Here is an 18,423-nt window from a genome sequence, read left to right as displayed (position 1 = left end):
CGTCTATCGTCACCATGGCTGTCGCGCGTGGTGAATTCTAGAGGGTGGTCCCCAAATTCGCATCAACGATCACAATGGGACCACCCTCTGTGATTCTCTACCCTCTGCGAGACTCTCTGTCGACCTGCTTCAACTTCACCGACCAACCAAACCAAACACAAAACTATTGAAATCTCTGCACATAACCACAGATACTCTTCATTGCGGGAAAAAACCACCCCGCCACCCCGCCACTTCCGAAGTTTCCACCGATCAACAAGCACCGTTGGCGCTGTACGAAAACTTCAATACCTTGAGTACAATTTGAATACCTGGAAAGGATTCAATAAACCAAGAAGGACACCATAGCATTACGCAAATCAGCTCGAGCCACTGACCGCCACAATGGCTCGTCGCGGCAAGATCTCGAGAGCCGCCGGCTCGTCGCTCGACCCGACCCCGATTGCGTCTACTCTTACGACGCCACTAAGCTCCGCCTACCCCTCGACGTATGCTTCCGAAGCTGAAATAGATGCACTCGGAGACAGCATCGGCTCTCTCACACTGAGCGAGCGAAGAGCAGCTAGGAGGAAGGCCAAGCCTTTTGCGTTCATGGCCTTGCCATCAGAACTTCGCCTCAAGATTTACGACTACTACTTTGAAGGCAGCGGTGGCGTTATAGACCTCGACCCAGACAACTACAAGACCTATCACAAAAAGCTCGGAATTCAAAGAACTTGCCGTACTGTCTATCAGGAAGTCTCTCATTACTTCTATAGTAGCCGCTCGTTCCGCATTTTCCCAACACACCCAGGCAAATATTTCAAAAGCAAGAAACCGCTCCTGGCTCGTATGAAGCCAAGCTCAAGATCGTACATCACATCCTTGGAACTCCGCCTCGGTCCTGGCTGGAGCAAGCCGCCGCGAGGATGGGTCGTCACACCAGCCTTGGGCCTCCACGAATGCGTCAACGTTCGTCGCTTGACAGTGTTGGTTGAATGCGATCCCAGCGACGGCATTTTCAACGGGTTTCGCCGGTCAGATGGCTTCTACGAAGGTTTCAGCCAGTCCCTCTTGACAGAGGTTTTCAACCAGATGCCCTGGATCGACACAGTGTATTTCGATGCCTGGCCTGGAGTCAAGAAGTCGGGCGGGATGATGCGTGCCCTTCTGGAGGTGACCGCGGCAAACGACCGAAAGATCAGGTGGGGCCCCGAGAGAGGATGGACTGATGAACCCGAAAAAGACGAGGTCAAACCCACCAACTCCTTGGTTCTGGTGCCTCCGGCGTCGGAGTTCAACACGTCCACTATGGGCGTACTGGTCATGGCTTGAATGGAAACTACTGGAATTACACGGCGTGGACTATCAACTTTCCTTTAACTTCCGACAAGCTCGCGAATGGAACTGGTCTCTTTTTTTCTTTTGGGACAGGATGGCATCAACATGAAGGCGGGCATGGATTTCTCGGTTGAGCATTGTGCTGCTCCAGGCAACCGACAACACCATCCCTCTTGCGACGAGATTGTACTACTACTAGCATAACGAGGAATGAGAACGAAGACGCTGGCCACCATCATCACTGAGCATGTGAACTTTGAGATGACCGATTCGTCACAGTAATGACTGAGATTTGAATGTGCCCATGGAGTTGAACTTGAACAATAATGAAAATTTTTGTAGAGCAACTATTGCTCGTCACTTACTATATCAAATCGCTCTGCAACGGTCCACTCGACCTCATACATCAAACCTGCAGCACTGAATGAGAATATGGCATTGACTCTCGCTACCCCGCGTTTTCGATTCCTACCAGTAACATTCGGCCGTGTGATGGTGGCAGCTGGCCGTTTACAAGGCAACTTGCATCATCCATGCTGAGTCTGATGTGACTTGCTCAGTTTCGAGACTCCCTCCTCTCGGGCGTCTTCACACCCCCAAGATGGGAGAGCTTCCCCGCGATTTCGGGAGGGACAGTGCGGTGGTGGCCCAGGGTTCCAGGGGTTCAACATGGAAAGGTCCGAGCTTTGGATGACGGGGGCCCGGACGCCGACTCACCGACCGCCCGGCCCCACCATCCCACCTTTCCCAGGCCCAGGGCGGCCAAGGGCAGGCGGTGGATTGACGCTTTCCAAAAATTTGGTTTTGTCACTTCTGTCGCAGTCGCAGTCTCGCAACAGCCTTGCATCACAACTTGTGCAACAATTCGCACACAAAATTCGGCGCCCGCAATCATTCCATACGTACTATTGCCTACATATCCCGAGTTCAGCACAATTGCAAAAAAAGAGCAACCAACCGTGGTCCAATCATGCCTCTCGATACCTCCACCTACTCCATGGCGCTCCTGCGCGTCGATGGCCGCCGCTGGAACGAGCTCCGACGCCTGCACGCCCAGATCCGTACCCAGGAAGCCGCCGACGGCTCGAGCTACCTCGAGATGGGCCACACCAAGGTCATGTGCGTTGTTACGGGACCTGCCGAGCCCCAGCGTCGCGGAGGCGCTGGCGGTCAGTCCAAGGAGGCTGCTGTCACCGTCAACCTCGTCGTCGCTGGCTTTAGCTCTGTCGACCGCATGAAGCGTGGCCGCAACGACAAGTGAGTGCACCGGATCTTTGCATGTGTAGATTGCATTAACTAACCGTTTAATCCTTGCAGGCGGTCACAAGAACTCGAGGCAACCATTGCCAAAGCTGTCTCTGCGAACCTACACACACATCTTTTCCCCCACAGCAGCATCGCCATCTCTTTGCACGTCTTGTCGCAAGACGGTTCCCTTCTGGCGGCTCTTCTGAATGCTTCGACGCTAGCACTAATCGACGCTGGTATCCCCATGACCGACTACATTGCAGCGTGCACCGCGGGTTCGACGTCCACATACGCTGCCGCCGATGACGGCGCAGACCCTCTCCTCGATCTCAACACCCAAGAAGAGCAGGAGCTGCCGTATATGACGGTGGGAACGCTGGGCCTTACGGACCGTGTTGCCGTTTTGGTGTGTGAGAGCCGTGTTCAGGTCAGCCGGTTGGAGGGTATGCTTGCTGTTGGTGTAGATGGGTGCAAACAGGTGCGGCAGTTCATGGACCGCGTTGTCAAGGAGAAGGGCCGTCAAATGGTGCAAGAGGGCACGGTAGAGAAAGGCACCGGCTTGGACTTGGAGATGGAATCATGAGTGGCAACACGGAGGACAGCATCGGCCACAAAAGCGGCTCGGCGGGTATTGACAATGGTCAGATTTCTCCCATCACATTAACTAACTAATGTACACGCGGTCCAAGCTAACCATCCAGACAGAATTCAGAAATCAAGCGGATGTTTACAACTCATCGTGCGGCGCGGGGGCTTCAGATGGTGTCTCCTTGGGCGCCTCTGTCTCGGGCTCGGCGGTAGGATCCGTGGCTGCGGTAGAGGCGGTCGAGCTGCTCTCCGAAGACTCGGGCTCAATCTCCTGAGCTACCAAACCATCAGGCAGCTTCTTCTTCGCACCCTCACCAAGACGGATAGCATCAATCCAGCTCTCGACGCTCGCCGCATCGAAATCGCCCTCGTAGTGTCTCCACCAGTTCCGGCGTGCGTTGACAGCGACAATCTCAACCTCGCTCGTAAGGCCAAGGCTCTTGATAACAGCGGCCGCGGCCGGGTTCTCCTCGGGGATAGAGAAGAAAGGGAAGAGCTTGCGCTTGGCCTGGCCGTGCTTGTGGACGATCTCTGACAGGCTGGTAAGGGCCTTCTCAGCCTTCTCGTTATCCTTGGAAGACACGAAAGCCAGGACGCAGGTGTGGGACTTGGTGTTGAGGCACTCCGATAGGAGTCTGCCGGGGTTGTCGAGAATGGGCAAGGGAGGAATGACGTTAAGGACAGGGGCGGCCTGCTCGGCAGACGGGGTCTCGGCGGCGGCTTCGGGCTCGGGGGTGGCCTCCTGCTCGGTGGCGGTGCTAGTGCTCGACTTTTCGGACGCGGGCTTGCTCTTCTTCTCTGGCTTCTTCTCGGCCTTCTTGTCGGCCTTCTTCTTGTCGGCCTTGGGCGCAGGGTCGGGGTTGGGCGAAGCGACCTGGGAAATGAACTTCAACAGCCCATCCTTCTTTAGTTCTCCATCGTAGACAATAGGTTCCTTGTCTCCGCCGGGCAGTAGCACCAGGGCGGGGAAGGACTTGACTCCGAATTTCTCGACGGCCTTTGCCTCCTTACTGCGAACCTGACCAATCGTGACAGCGTCGAGGAAGTCGATGGCGATACTGCGGAGCAGGGCGCTAGTGGTGCCCTTCTCAGTGAAGAGGATTGCCTTGGGCTTGTCACCCTCGAGGAAGGAATCGAGATCCTTGTCGGTGACGCGCTTGACATGGTTGGTGATCTTGTCGACTACGGCCTCGACGATGCCGGTGGCGGTACGGGGCCCCTGGTAGTCCTCGACAACAGGCTTGCCAGGCTTCTTGCCGGGTCTCACAATCTTGAGGGTAGGGAAGCCTTGCACACCCATCTGACCGCAGAGAGGCTTGTTTGCATCCTCGTCGCAATCAATGGCAGCAACCTTGGCCAATCCGTTGAGGTTCTTGGCAGCCTTTTCGTAGGCGGGCTTGAGGTTCTGGCAGTGACCGCACCAGGGAGCATAGAACTCAACAATCTAGCAAGCTTATGTTAGCATGATGAAGCAAATGTAAACGACACCAAAAAAAATCCATAATACCGAGGTGTAATTCGACTTGGCAATCAAGCTGTCGTAGTTTTTGGCATCAACCTGGAGCACAGCAGAGCTTTTCGGGTACATGCCAGCGTGGGCGCCGGGCAAAGCCGACAGAACGGCAGCGCCAGCCGCAAGGAGAGTGGGGTGATGCATCGTGGTGGATAGAGTTTAGCAGCAGTGCACCTTATCTTTTGTGTGTGAGTGTGGGGTGGGCAAGGTGAGTATAGAAGTGTGCCGGACGGCAGCAAGTGATGTGACGCCAGAGACAACAAGATGTGGACGGGTATAGAGAAGAAAAAGAGGATGGGAGGTGGAAGATGGGAGATAAGAGAAAAGGTGTGGGAATAAAAAGTCAGAGCATGGAACTAGGAACTAAGTTCGGGCAGGCGAGGGAGCTCTGTCCTCGTCTGCATTTATGGAACTGGGAACGCAAGCAAATGGGAAGCATAAAAGTCTAGTTGGCTTCTTCCCGGCGCAAAGAGGCCAGCGTGGAACTGTGAGACGCGAACCCCTCACCCGTTGTGCTTAATTCGGTCTGGGAATGGAACCATGGAAATTTCCAGTCAATTGAATCGAAGCATTTGGTCTGGGCACCCAGTGGCACCAGCCACATTCCCCACACCAGCTCTGCTGAGCTTGAGCCACACTTCGAAGAGCATCAGCCACAGTACATAGGTACCTATCCTAGATACCTTGATAGGCACGTATCTGGAGGTTCTTGCAGGTACGTACCTGGTGACCTTCCCACCCCGCTGTGATGTGCGCCGTGTGGGGAACTTCTCGGTGCGGTGCTGCTGCTGCGGCCTGCGGTAAGGCTTCCAAGATACGGAATACATGTCTCCAACCTCTTGGTGTAGCACCGCTCGTCGCAAGTTCGTTACCCCTTTGCGACCGTGACCTGCCACCGAGCAAAGTCTTTTTTCTTTTCTCGTCCGGACCCCGACACTGACCACAAGAGTCCTTACCCGATCTTATCCACGGCGCCCTTCGAATTATCTTCGTTTCCGTTGTCGCAGCCATGGCCGAACCGATCCCCGACAGCCTGCGACAGGCAGATATCACGAGATTCATCAATCGCGCAAATCAGCTGCGGCAGCACAAACCTGTGGTTACCTACTGGTGTATGTCTGGGCATTTTCATTAGTACTGCATAGCCGGAGGACGCCCTAGATGCTGACCGGACACACGCAGGCGAATACTGGGTGGTCAACCAAATCCTAGCCAAGGGTCTGCACAATGTCGACGACGAGAGCCTTTCGTACACGACAAATCTTATGGATAGGCTCGAACAGGTCAGCATGACAATGATACTGTCATCGTTAGTACTGTGTATCAGAGACTAATACTTGCCGTGCCAGACCAAAACCGAAAACGCCCAAGAAGAAGCCATCACCGACGACACAGTTGGCCAAGCGTATGTTGAGCAGTTTGCCCAAGAAACTCTCGACAGAGCAGAGAAGGTTATGCGCGCGAATCGTGTCACCAGGTGCGTCTTTTCCTGACGACGACACTGCCTTCTTCGCCTACTAACGTGCTTCGAACTCAGGCAAACCGCCGATACCTTCGATGCCGCTGCAACCTTCCTCCTTCTGGGCAATATCTGGGGCGCTGTAGACGAGGAGACACTCAAGAAGGTCAAATATGCAAAGTGGAACGCTGCTCGGATACTCAAGGCTTTGAAGGAGGGCAAGGACCCCAACGAGTCGAACCCTAAACAGGAAGAGCCAGCCGAGGAAGTTCTTCCTGCGCTGGATCCTAACGACCCAGACGTTCAAGGCTTAACGTCTCCCAAGCCCGCCTCTGTAGAAGACGACCCGGAGACCGAATTTTACAAAAAGGCTTCAGCGCCAACAGAGACCGCGCCGACAGCCGAGCCCAGCGAACCTGAGCCTGCCCAGTCCAGTGTTCTCGATCTCCCGTCAGTGCCGTCAGCAAACGACCTCAATCCGCCGGTACCACAGACCCAGGGCTACTTTGACACTCCCGAGCAGTTCCCGCCGTCTCCCTTGAGCCAATCCGGCGTAAATGACACATCCGCGGCAGTCAATGCTCCGTCGGCCTCTTCTCCTTATGCCGCATCCTCGACCGGCCCATCATTCAGCCCGGCCAACGCCGCGCTGCCGTGGCAGCCGCCTCAGATACCCCCTTCCAATGTTGCCAAATCACCTCCACCTCCGGCGCCTCAGCAATTCAAGCCGCCACCGGTTGTACCTCAGCCCAAAGCTCCGATGGTTCCCGGCTCGCACAACTCGTGGACGCCAAGCAGTGCGCCGTCAGATGACATGGACTTGCCAAAGGCGCAGAAGCACGCCAAGTGGGCTATTTCTGCGCTCAACTTTGAAGACGTGCCGACGGCAGTAAAGGAGCTGCGTAACGCACTAGCTGCCCTGGGGGCCCAGTAGAATCTCCCGTGGCACCATGAGTTGGAATCTAGATTTTTAGGACATTGGAGAGCATTGAAGATCGCGTATCAGGTGGTTGCCTCGAGGGAGTGAGGCCAAGGCGTTGGACATGGATATTTTATAGCAACGACTAGCACTCAATGCGCAAGTCTTTGTCTATTTATGCACTCCTTATGCGGCTCCTCCATTTACCCGGATGATCTGCCCCGTCACCCAAGATGATTCTTTTCCGGACAAGAAAATCGCCACAGAGGCGATCTCCTCTGGTGTGCCGATTCTGTTGTAGGGGCTGCTGGCAGTTACGTTCTTGAGCATCTCTTCCGTCTTGCCCTTGTAGAACAGATCAGTCCCGGTCGGGCCAGGCGCGATGGCATTGACGTTGATGCCCTTTTTAGCAAGGTCCTTGGCCATGTATTTGGTCATCTGCTCAATGCTGCCCTTTGTCGATGCATACAGCAGGTATGGCGGGGGAAGGCTACTTGAAACGAGGACTGTCGTTGAGAGAAAGATGATGCGGCCGCCTTCAGACATGTGAGGGAGAGCTTTCTATTCTAAATGTGAGTTACATTGACCAAGGTACGTGTAAGTGGGGGTGGATTGCATACCTGCACCAAGAAGTAGGGCCCCTTGACGTTGGTGTTGAACATTTGGTCAAAGTCCTCTTCTGTCGTATTCTCGACAGTGCGCATGTGCATGATGGCGGCGTTGGGGATCAGCACGTCGATTTTGCCAAACTTGTCGACGGTGACGTCCACGAGCTTCTGCAACTCGGCCGTCTTGGAGCCATCGGCGCGCACGGCAATGGCCCGGTCACTGCCAATGGCCTTGACAACTTCATCGGCGGCGGATGAGTCGTTGCTGTAGTTGACGACGATCTTGGCACCCTGCGCGGCAGCATCAAGTGCAATGGCCTTGCCGATGCCCTTGGAACCTCCGGTGATGAGAATGACCTTGTCTTGGAGAGACATTTTGAGGGTAGTGTGTTCTGTGATTGCTTGTATGTGAAGCTTTGGTGGTACGTTGTGCGATTGATTGCTGGATTGGGCCTTTTGAAGCTTCTAGTAATGTACCTTTCTTCAGTTCACAAGGCCAAGTGTAGGATGTGGGCAGCTTGGACATTTATATATCGGTGGGAGCTCTCAGCTGCTGCGACAAAAGATCCAACTCTAGCAATGACCACATCTATGGAGCCTCGCGGACCCTGATCTGCAGTCCAAAAGGCGTGGCTTCAAGGCTAAGCCTTGAACGCTTCGCTACTCAAGAGCATAGTTTACGCGCGAAGGCCGAGGTTGTGGGGAGACACCGGAGGAGAAGATCAGATAGAGCTCTGATATCTCCGCAATTGTGCAGTATCCTCCATCATTTGTACGTGTTTGGCGCGAAGCGCGAGCACTGCAGTGTTTAGCTTAGCTTACCGGCTATATCGGAGCTGTCAAGACAGATTCGCCTGCTTTCCATCTCATCGGAACTTGTGCTGTGGAAGCTCGACGACTAAGCTCTTGGTCTCTCGCATGGTTCCGAATCCTTGCTGGCTCCGGCAGGCCGGTAGGGCTGACTTGGCTGGACTCGGTGACGCATTTCGAGGATCCGGCTCCAGGTACCAGGGCTTCAGTATGCTGCCGTAGCTGTGAACGAAACGGAGGATTTGGCCGTCCGTATCTGTCGGCTTTGGAAAAAATGGCCCCTGCAAAACCGACGTGGAAGAATCCCTTATTGGCTGACGGAATTGCGCAGGACATAAGCTTTGTCCGGCACGCCGATTGCCGAAGTCTCCCATCAGATCTCTCCCGAGCCGCAGTTTATCAACAAGCCACAACTTGGCGGGTTTGTTCTTGCCATCAGGGCCATCAGGGCCATCTGTACTCCGTATGTACTTTGTAGAGATATTTCCGACAAGCAAAGCCTGCATGGATTCCATGGCCTCCGCGGAGTCTGTGACGGTGTCATGGCCGTACATATCTTGGCAGCAACGGGCAGCCGATTGACTCCATCTAAACCTAGGTAGAACGAAATTCTTCTCACAACCAGCTTTATCCTGGAGCTGTGAGGGGGGCCCACATCCATGAGGGTCGAATTGAGTCTTGTTGATGTCATCGTAGCCGTGGTAGCAGCGCCACCACACTTCAACCCCTCTTCCACATCCGTCCTAGTCCTACAGAAAGCCCAAGCTGCTCTGCAGGCGTCCTATGAGATATGCGAAGCCAACAGGAGATGACTGCAGCCAGCAGTGCTTATCGGCGGTGCAGTCGTCTACTGGGCCTCTTGAGCTCTCCTGTTCGCTGGTACCGTAAAAAAGTGAGGGGCTTAAAAGTCCAGACTTCACTTTGTCCGACCCGCTCGGAAAGCGTGGGTTCCAGTGGTGTTGCACCAGTCAAGTTGACGTGTGTGAACTACAGATTGACTCCTTACTCTTAGTCCTGCATGCGTATAAGTAGTCGGCCATCGCGCTGCCCCAAAATGAGATTTACGCAAAAGTAACCCCTCTCATAGCACACCTCTTCTCCCCTCCTCAATTCCAACTTCCAAGTTCGCAAGATCAGCATCCACAATGTCGGGACTTCCGAAAACCTTCAAGGCGGCCGTGATCGAGTCCAAGAGCGCGCCCCTCAAGATTGTCGATCAGGAACTGAAGCAACCGGGTGCCGGCCATATTCTCGTCAAGGTTCTAGCATGCGGTGTATGCCACTCTGACGTGGGTATGGCAGAGGGTGGGTTCGGAGACGTCTTCCCGAGGATTCCAGGCCACGAGATCATTGGCGATGTGGTGGCAGTCGGCGAAGGTGTGAGCCGGTTCTCAGGCGGAGAACGTGTTGGAGGTGCCTGGCATGGAGGTATGTCTGTTGCTTGGTCCTCATGTGTTTGCAGTGTGAGAACGCTAATGGCGAAATGCAGGGCATGACGGAACGTGTCGACAGTGCCAAAAGGGGTTCTTCCAAGCCTGTGACAACGAGACGATCAACGGCGTGTTCCGGGACGGTGGGTACGCCGAATACGTGCTGCTCCGTGCCGAGTCGGCGGTCCGGGTGCCAAAGGACGTTGACCCCGCTGAAGCAGCACCACTTCTTTGTGCCGGTGTCACCGTCTTCAACAGCATTCGCAAGATGCAAATTGAGCAAGGCAATCTTGTTGCTATCCAGGGTCTCGGCGGTCTGGGCCATCTTGGCGTGCAGTACGCTAGTCGCATGGGCTACAAGGTCGTGGTCCTGAGTTCCGGGTCTACGAAGAAGGACTTTGCGATGAAGCTGGGTGCGCATGAGTACATCGACTCCAGCGCAACAGACCCCGTGAAGGAGCTCAAGAAGCTTGGGGGTGCGGCATTGATCCTTGCGACGGCGCCCAACCCCAAGATCATCTCGCCGCTTACCGGTGGTTTGCAGCCTGGCGGAAAACTGTGCGTTTTGGCACCAGTCGGAGGATTGGAAGTTGACACGATCGACCTCATCGTCGGAGGCAAGTCGGTTTGTGGGTGGCCCAGCGGACATCAGATGGACTCGGAGGAGGCCATTGACTTTGCAGCAATACACGGCATCAAGTGCATGGTTGAGCGGTTCTCACTGGATGACGCGAAGAAGGCATCGGAACACATGATTTCTAACAAGGTGCGCTTCCGGAGTGTGCTGGTTATGGGTTGAGCATTTTGAGTTGGGGACGTGCTGGTGAACAATGGGATTGCAGACTTGGATTGGGCCGGTTGGCGTTGGGGGGGTGGCGGATGCTGATGATGTCGATGATGGGGGGATTGATGATGTAGAAAGTGAGACTGAAGCAAGAGATACTGTTGAACTATCTCACTCACTTGATGAAATGACCAAGTTCCAGAACAGTGAGAGTGTGACTGAGAGTGAGACTGAGAGTAAGACGGAATGTGGGAATCAAATGAGTCGGGGCCCAGGAAGACTTGGCTTAGGTAACACTCCCTCTTGGATCGTGACAACTGACAGCTCTGAGCACAGGGCGCCGAAACCCCTGAGCAGCCCCCTTAGGATCGTAACTTCGTACCCCTGAGACCGCCACGCGAGGCGGCGCCGGCATCTCCCAGGTTCCGCGTTCTCGGTTCCAATTCTGCGCGGGGGCCCCTCCCATCCTTGCCTCCCGCCCCTTTCGCGTCACGTACCGACTTACGCAGATTTCTTGACATCCGACATCAGTACACCTCTCTCATGCCCATGTTCTTCCTCGATATCCTCATCCCAAATCGGAGTCTGGTCGGGCGATACGTCTGCCGACTTTGAACCACTCAACTCACACCATGGGGAAAGGGGATACCGACATATTCTGGATCACAGCCGTATCGCTCCCGATTCCCCCGTGGCCGAAAAATGTGGTCCAGTCCAAAGCGGTTCTTCTTCACCCTGGCAATGCAAGAAAGGTTGACAAATTTGTCGTGTTGAGGAACATGATCGACCGCCAGGGGCGCATACATCTTAACCTCGTTGTTCTTTTCCGGCTCCTCTTACGATGTCAACATCTGGCCTTCGATCACGCCCACTTCTGGACCTTCATTCGCGACCACTGCGGTATGGAAACTCTCAACTGTCGAATGGCCGAGGAACTTGCAGAAATCTACTCGGATCGTCGCCGCGTATACCTGGAAACCAAAAAGATTTTCCCTAAGCGACATAACTTCTTAAGTAGTCTCATCGACGCATGGAACTCCCGAGATCCTGACCCGCCAGCCCATGCCCGGCCGACAAACCAGGAACTTGTAGCAGAATGGAACTACGTTGAGAAGTCATGGCTATGGCTAATGGAGCACGACCGGATGTCAATCATTGACCCGGAAAATCCGCCCGTGTATGGGGCTTTCCCCGCAAAGAAAGGTACACCTTCAAGCTTTCAAATAAAAGGTGGAAGCATACGCAGCACCGGCAAGGATCTCGCCTCGCGCATCTCGGCACCATCACCCCAGCGTCAACGTAGAGGGTCTTCCACTAGTCTCCACGGCGAGAAGGTGCCTCCCGGCAAGGTCTTCTCACGCCTTTCGATGCCATCACCTGACAGGCAACGTAGAGCTTCTTCCGGCCACGATTCCATCAGGCCGTCTACTCCGGGTGCTTCAGAAAGAGCCATCGATGATTTCATTCAAAGCGAAGGGCGGAAAAGGAAGCTTAGTCCCGAAGCACCCGATTCTCTAAAAAGGCAATGCATTCCGGAATCTTCGCCATGCTCCCCGCGACTAGACTCGCAGCTCACTCCTTGTCACAAGAAGCCCTCGAGCCAAGTGATGAGCAGCCAAGACCATCAGCAGACATCCACGCACCACGGGGCTACAGACATCATGCTTGATACAAGTCAGGATCTAGCCAAAGAACAACACGAGACATGTGACACGTCCCTGAACAATCTAGCCACTATTGGACACCAGAAAGAGGCACCCCATGGCGATGAGTTACTCCAATTGCTCGAAACCAGAGTTGGGCAAAACGACGAGACTATGCAGCTCTTGAAAGAACAAACAAACCTCGTCATGGAATCTGGGGAGCTTTCAAGGGAGATTCAAAAAGCACACGACCAGCTCAACCTGCTCACTGCCTCAAAGTGCCAAGATGCGCTGCAAAAGGTGGACGTGCTCAGTAGCCAGATAAACAACCTTGTTGCGGAGATAATGGCATGTCGCAAGTCGGATCAAGAGATTCAACAACGACAGCAAGGCCAGCAGGACCTTATCAAAAGCCTCGAAGGCGATATGCAGACGTTGAACCAAGAGATGAAGGAAGTCAAAAATGGTCTTCTTTCGAAGACGGATTCTCCTCAAGCCCGCGAGACAAGCAACCAAGCAGCCAGAATACGACTAGAAGATCGGAACGGGGTGGACGATCAACAGAGCATTCGGATGGAGACACGGCTAGCCGTTTTGGAAGAGCGAATGGGCACGCGAATTGACTCGGCCCTGTCGCCCTCCAGGACCTTTGAAGAGCGCCTTGAGAGGATAGAAAGGGCCACTGCCGATCAAGTACCGAATGCCGAATACATGCCTCGGATTTTAAAGATGGAGGAGGCCATCGCCATCAGCACAACCCTGATTAATAACTGCAGAACACTCGTCGACGTTAGCAGAGCCTCCTTAGATCAACACCTAGGCATCCTCCATAATCGCATCGCAACGATGGAGGCCCGCCTTACGAACCAGGTTGCTGAACAGGCTGAGGCAAAGAAAGAACAAACCAAGAGAATGGATCGAATCGAGGCGGAGCTTCAACGTCAAAAGGAGACAGCATCTACACCACAGCATCTAACGTCGGCCGTCAGCATGCATCCGAAGCTAGCGGCTTCCAGGCCCAAATGAACGCGCTCAAGAACTCATTAGCTTTTATAGCGCGACGTCAGAGCATGGAAAATGCTGATACGAACTCGACAACACCATTAACGCCAATAACACCACTATCGCAGGCCAGACGTAGCTCTCTGAACCGTCTTCCGAGGCCGGTACAGAATGGAGCGCCAGCTGGCTTGACGAGGCCCCAACTCAATGCGGCACCCGTCAAAGACGAGACTTGAGTCGGATACTGTATGACAGTGACCAAGTTTCAACACTCCCAACACTTTCGAGAATGATTCTCGTCATTGAATGGAACGGATGCAGCATGCTATGTTACAGTCGACCAGAACCAGGCTGTGCTCTCGAGCTTGACACCCATTGAAGAGTCACTACAAGAAATAAGGATGTGGGAAAGAATGCCCAAGAAATACTTTTGAGAGGATCATCTACCCTAGAGCCTCCTAAGGGCAGTCTATACCCAGTTCAATGATGGACGAGGACAAAGGTTACGCTTGCGTTCTTGCGTGGTATCGAGGCGAAATTGCGAGGCGGCCCTGCATCAAGAGTGTACTCACCATCGGCGGGTGTTTTCCACACTCAATTCAGCACTATCTAGCAATGCTGACAGCGTGGCCGACGGCTCTTTGGAGTGCTAACTAAGACAACTTGTTGAGTCGGGCTGCCAAACTCTTCAGAATTCGCGAACTGCTGTAGTCAAAGGAGCCAGTCTTTAGGTACCACCAGCACTCAGATGAACATCAACGTGTTGGCTCCTTATAACGCGGGCAATTTTGGGGGAAGACCTCATAGATCGTGTGTAGCTCTATGACTAGAATTCAAGAATTCAAGAATACAAGCACCCTGAAGGTCTGCCTTGAGGTTCAACTTTACTGTGTCTCATTGTCGCAGTCTCCGGGTTTGTTCATGTGTATGCATCTTGGATGGCTGCCCTCAAAGTTCTCGACGGAGTGGCTTGAGATTGAGAACACTGAGTTTCCACGTGCATTCAGAAGAACATCTGTGGGAACAAACAGCAATCGCTAGGTATACACGGAGCCGAGCTATGTCACGTGTCTTCGGCACGTGACACACCTCAGCTCCCTCCTTCCATATCACGAGCCTTCGCGTTTAGATACTCTCCTTAAGAACAACAATAACAACAACAAGAACACCAGATTAACCCAACGATATTGCTACCGATCGCGATACCAGGAATACCTGTGTGACTAACCTGTGGTACACGCAAACCAACAACATCAAATCATGCCTCGCTTATGATTTGCTCCGACACATGCATGCCATTTATGTCCCCGATTTAGGGCGGTGGTTCATCCGATGCATCTCCTGTCAAGTAACTCCAATTCGTTGGATGCACATGTCTGATGTGTACACGTACGATGGCAGTTGGGTCGCGTGTGTAGGGCGTCTTCGTATGCATGCTGCTCAATTAAATCTTTTATATATACCTGTCGGAACAGCAAGGTGACAGAATTCGGAATTGTACCGTTGCGCCATATACAAAAGAGAGATCCCTCTACTGCATTTATGTAGTTGTGGGTACATATAGTTTCCGTCACAAGGCTGATAAGGAGCAATGGGCAGGTATCGTGGGCTGGCTGGCGCCTGCCCTGGGCGAAGTGGGACAACTGGCTTAGTCATCACGACCGGTTAAGGTGGGGCAACCACCCAGGCCGTCACCACCTACTTCGACCGGCCCCTGCCCACAATGTAAATAGGGAGAAAGGAAAAAGAACAACAGCAATTATCACGGACATCGACGTGATTGTTGCCGAAGATACACCTTCATGAGGAAATGTATCACGCCTGTGATACCAACAATACCGTTTTACATTTCCCATTCGTGAGGCGTTCAATATTAGGTGCACCCTTTATAGCTTGTATGATACAACATTTACAATCGATCTTCCCGTAAAGAGAAGGTTTGAACAATGACTATGTTGTCGCGGTCACTCCCCATTCCCGACTTGTTTGAAGCTTCGAAAGTTAATTCAGTCTCGCTTTCATTGTCTCGCCTCCCTGTCGACTCCCAGCCGCGAGCACGCTTACTTGAAGACATCTTCTGCTGCTGGGTTCGATCTGACTCGCTGCCGCTGCCCAACTCATGACTCTCGGTTTCATCCTTGGACATGAAGGTGGTGAGACTAAAAGGGCTGCGCCGTTGGCCCCGGCTTGAGCTATTGTTGCTGACGTTCTTGATGTTGCCGCCCATGGCAGATGGGGCGCCGCGTTCGGAATCGTGGAGTTGCGATGGCCCCATGGACGTGAAGCCAAGTCGGTATCCTACGAGTCGGAAGAGTGGGCGGAGGGTTGCAAGGCTACCTGCGGTGATCGCCAGACCCTGTTCAGTGGTGGACCAGATTGCAATATCGACGGTTGCATCTGGAAGTGCGCGAGTCAGCCACCAACAACCTTAAATCAATAACGACGGGATAGAGTGGGACTTTGACTTACAAAGGAAGTCTGGATTCTTGAAGTCCTTGACAAATGGCATGCGCACAACGACGGCAGCGCTGGCACTAAGGAGAGTTTTAGTTAGTCATTTGACCGCAAGAAGAGGGATGTAGAGCACGAACATGCAGGCCATAGCCATGATTGGTACAAGAGCCATCTTGGTCTTGTGGTCCATCTTCAATTTCCAGATGAGAACCATGGGCAGAATAGCAAAGGTGAAGTCGCAGATAACGCTGAAGGCGCTGTAGAGGTAGGTAAGAGCAATGATAACATCCACGGAGATGCAGTGGCCGCTCTGGGTTGTGGTATTCCAGAAATAGGATATCGGTTGGCATTGCAGAAGAGTGACAAAGAAGAACACGACGCCGGTGCAAACTGTCATCATCATAACGCTGTAGATGATCCAAACGTCGATCTTGCGAACCGTGATTCGGAGGAGGAAGTAGCCGATGGAAATTTTGGAGGCGATCATCGACAAACAGTACCACAGGTAGCAGTACCACCAAAACTGCGGCTTGTCAGTGTCTGTCCTCCCATGATTTCACTATTTCGAAAGCGTTGGCAGGTCTGTCGGAAGCTTACCATCATGGCGGTTGACCACTCATCGTCGGTGAGATTCACCTTGTGACGACCCGTTCCGTAATGCACACCCGTGATCGCACATGACACGAAGAGGATGAAGAATGTCTGCAAGATGGTGTTTTGGTTAGCTGGAGCTCTCCGAGATTGCCTGTGCTAGCATGAATCGGTGCGAGAAGGAGAAGATTGGGTTCCGTACGATCGCAGCAAGCATGCACCAGTCGTCGACTCCGAAGTTCTTGACGAGGAAGATTCGGACATAGCATCGGAGAGTCGTTACCACGATGGCCGTTGTGACGAGCGTTATGCCGACGGCCACCAGCTGCGGGCCGCGGTTCTCGATTTCCGCCATTGCGATCGGAACAAGACTATTCAATGTCTTCGATATCCGTACTCAGGCAAAGGAAAAAGGGATCGAACGACGAGTCGTGTTTGTCAAGGGAGGGGCCGTGAGAGGAGCCGCAGATTCGGGACGTCGTTCTACGAGTTCTCCATCCTGACAGGAACGAAGAGGGATGGGAGGGACCATGTTGAAGATATGTGTTCCTGGACAATGTGGGAAAAGAAACATTGAATTGCGCTACCGCGGGTGTGTGAGTGCGGCCTGGCCCTGTTGCTGCCATACGGCGTGAATGGAAGAAGAGGAGAGGAGAGAGACAGCAGCACCCCTGATCGTCACACTTACACCTGCGCAGAACCTTGCAGAATGTAACATGGGCAGGCCACCCCGGAAGACTCCAATTGCAGCCCCTGGAGAACCTATCCCGTATTGGAGTGAGACTTTCGCATGTTGGGCTATGTTGAAAGCGGGCAAGAGGTGTCAACCCTGGTGTGAGCAAATGTCGGCAGATGGGGCGAACCACATCTCGGGTAATCCAGCCTCACACGCTATCGCCCACGTTGGTGTTAGTTTGGAGGTTAGTGGCCGGTGAAATGGCCGTATCCAGCTACCGGCCGAAGAGTCCATTGTCTGGAATCCTTCCCCCGCATTAGTCCCGAAGAGATTGAAGACTCTTGAACCTCGGGGGGTTTCCTTCGCCAAGAGTCGCGAGATGGTGAAAGAGATTCAGGGGTCCTGTCGTGGTAGGGTGACAATGGGCCGCTCCCCAAACACAACTCCGATGCCTTGCTGTCACTGACCAGCTTCCCACGAGGTGTGGCAGGGAACCAAATCCACCGCAATGGAGGATTGGGAAGAGTTGGGGGCCATCTCGATGATAATCGCCTGCATTCGGAAAAGTCACGATGGCGCTGGCACGCGTGCATGGACGCAATGCTGAACCTTGACCTGCCATTTTATTTTTCTTCCAGAAGGCTAAATTGATGAATTCGGGCAAGAGGAAACTTTCCTGCATTTCTAACTGTAAATCCATCTCATCGGCAAATGTCTTTCCGGGTTGGGACTCGACCATACAATACTACAGTACCCAGTCCTTCCGGACCGTAGTAGGTAGGTGATTCAAGGTTGATGGTGCCGGGGAGGATAACGGGAAAATTAGTATGAGTGTTTCGCTTGCATAATTGCGACTGTGTTGTGCTGGTGCTCTGCAGCCCATGCAGAAGCGAGCTCAATTCAGAATCTCACCAACATGGCACCACTTTTTTCTCACTTGACCCTGCTTTGACGAACCACCCCTCAATTGTCTGACAGCGATGCTCCGCCCATCTCACGCCAAAAGCGTTAACTATCGACAAAAGAAGTAAGCAGAACGGCCGGCGGCCGGAGGCGGACATTGCCGGAATAATGCAAGTCGGGAGTTGAGCCTTTGGGCTTGAAAGTAATAACGAGTCGTCGCCATCTGCTTCGCCACCTAGAAGCTGTGGAGGTGGAATTTCACTGGGACCTTCGCACAGACAGCATTGGGCGACTGTGCGGACATGATGGCATGGGAACACGAAAGAGCACAAGGCCACATTCAAACTGGCGGGAATTATGGGAGATGTCACACTAGAAACAGGAAGAAAAGTGTCACCCCCCAACGATGCGGACTGAAGCCGATGCTATTCTCCAATAGGGAACTGATTGTCTCAGACCATCCCCACTCTTATGC

The 18,423-nt window shown here is 53.4% G+C and overlaps 8 protein-coding genes across 8 annotated transcripts; 5 read left to right on the top strand and 3 right to left on the bottom strand.

Moving 5' to 3' along the window:
- Nucleotides 1–384: 384 nt before the first annotated feature.
- BDP81DRAFT_332640 (uncharacterized protein) lies at nt 385–1,314 on the top strand (the record flags this gene model as incomplete). The annotated part of the gene is made up of 1 exon (XM_060585608.1): nt 385–1,314. One exon carries the CDS (start codon nt 385–387, stop codon nt 1,312–1,314), a length of 930 nt encoding a protein of 309 aa, XP_060439182.1.
- A 976-nt stretch (nt 1,315–2,290) lies between these two features.
- On the top strand, nt 2,291–3,151 carry BDP81DRAFT_332663 (exoribonuclease; the record flags this gene model as incomplete). Its single annotated transcript, XM_060585611.1, has 2 exons — nt 2,291–2,577; nt 2,638–3,151. The coding sequence occupies 2 exons, from the start codon at nt 2,291–2,293 to the stop codon at nt 3,149–3,151; spliced, it is 801 nt and encodes a 266-aa protein (XP_060439181.1).
- Nucleotides 3,152–3,223: 72 nt separating this feature from the next.
- On the bottom strand, nt 3,224–4,912 carry BDP81DRAFT_136033 (uncharacterized protein). The gene is made up of 2 exons (XM_060581783.1): nt 4,664–4,912; nt 3,224–4,600 (listed from the first exon to the last, which is right to left on the bottom strand). The coding sequence occupies exons 1-2, from the start codon at nt 4,811–4,813 to the stop codon at nt 3,296–3,298; spliced, it is 1,455 nt and encodes a 484-aa protein (XP_060439180.1). The 5' UTR covers nt 4,814–4,912; the 3' UTR covers nt 3,224–3,295.
- A 766-nt stretch (nt 4,913–5,678) lies between these two features.
- Nucleotides 5,679–7,062, top strand: BDP81DRAFT_332604 (Vta1 like-domain-containing protein; the record flags this gene model as incomplete). Its single annotated transcript, XM_060585604.1, has 4 exons — nt 5,679–5,781; nt 5,852–5,952; nt 6,019–6,146; nt 6,207–7,062. The coding sequence occupies 4 exons, from the start codon at nt 5,679–5,681 to the stop codon at nt 7,060–7,062; spliced, it is 1,188 nt and encodes a 395-aa protein (XP_060439179.1).
- A 171-nt stretch (nt 7,063–7,233) lies between these two features.
- BDP81DRAFT_399505 (short chain dehydrogenase) lies at nt 7,234–8,030 on the bottom strand (the record flags this gene model as incomplete). Its single annotated transcript, XM_060588583.1, has 2 exons — nt 7,234–7,608; nt 7,668–8,030. The coding sequence occupies 2 exons, from the start codon at nt 8,028–8,030 to the stop codon at nt 7,234–7,236; spliced, it is 738 nt and encodes a 245-aa protein (XP_060439178.1).
- A 1,580-nt stretch (nt 8,031–9,610) lies between these two features.
- On the top strand, nt 9,611–10,694 carry BDP81DRAFT_332666 (alcohol dehydrogenase GroES-like domain-containing protein; the record flags this gene model as incomplete). The annotated part of the gene is made up of 2 exons (XM_060585612.1): nt 9,611–9,893; nt 9,955–10,694. 2 exons carry the CDS (start codon nt 9,611–9,613, stop codon nt 10,692–10,694), a joined length of 1,023 nt encoding a protein of 340 aa, XP_060439177.1.
- A 617-nt stretch (nt 10,695–11,311) lies between these two features.
- On the top strand, nt 11,312–13,348 carry BDP81DRAFT_399503 (uncharacterized protein; the record flags this gene model as incomplete). The annotated part of the gene is made up of 1 exon (XM_060588582.1): nt 11,312–13,348. One exon carries the CDS (start codon nt 11,312–11,314, stop codon nt 13,346–13,348), a length of 2,037 nt encoding a protein of 678 aa, XP_060439176.1.
- A 1,885-nt stretch (nt 13,349–15,233) lies between these two features.
- BDP81DRAFT_332627 (uncharacterized protein) lies at nt 15,234–16,724 on the bottom strand (the record flags this gene model as incomplete). Its single annotated transcript, XM_060585605.1, has 5 exons — nt 15,234–15,721; nt 15,794–15,858; nt 15,916–16,301; nt 16,376–16,480; nt 16,572–16,724. 5 exons carry the CDS (start codon nt 16,722–16,724, stop codon nt 15,234–15,236), a joined length of 1,197 nt encoding a protein of 398 aa, XP_060439175.1.
- Nucleotides 16,725–18,423: the final 1,699 nt, after the last annotated feature.

The sequence above is a fragment of the Colletotrichum phormii genome (assembly GCF_030913505.1).
Source record: "Colletotrichum phormii strain CBS 102054 chromosome Unknown BDP81scaffold_30, whole genome shotgun sequence".
Lineage (NCBI taxonomy): Eukaryota > Fungi > Ascomycota > Sordariomycetes > Glomerellales > Glomerellaceae > Colletotrichum > Colletotrichum phormii.
Note: the sequence above shows the minus strand (reverse complement) of the source record. Positions and strands in the feature narration are given on the sequence as shown.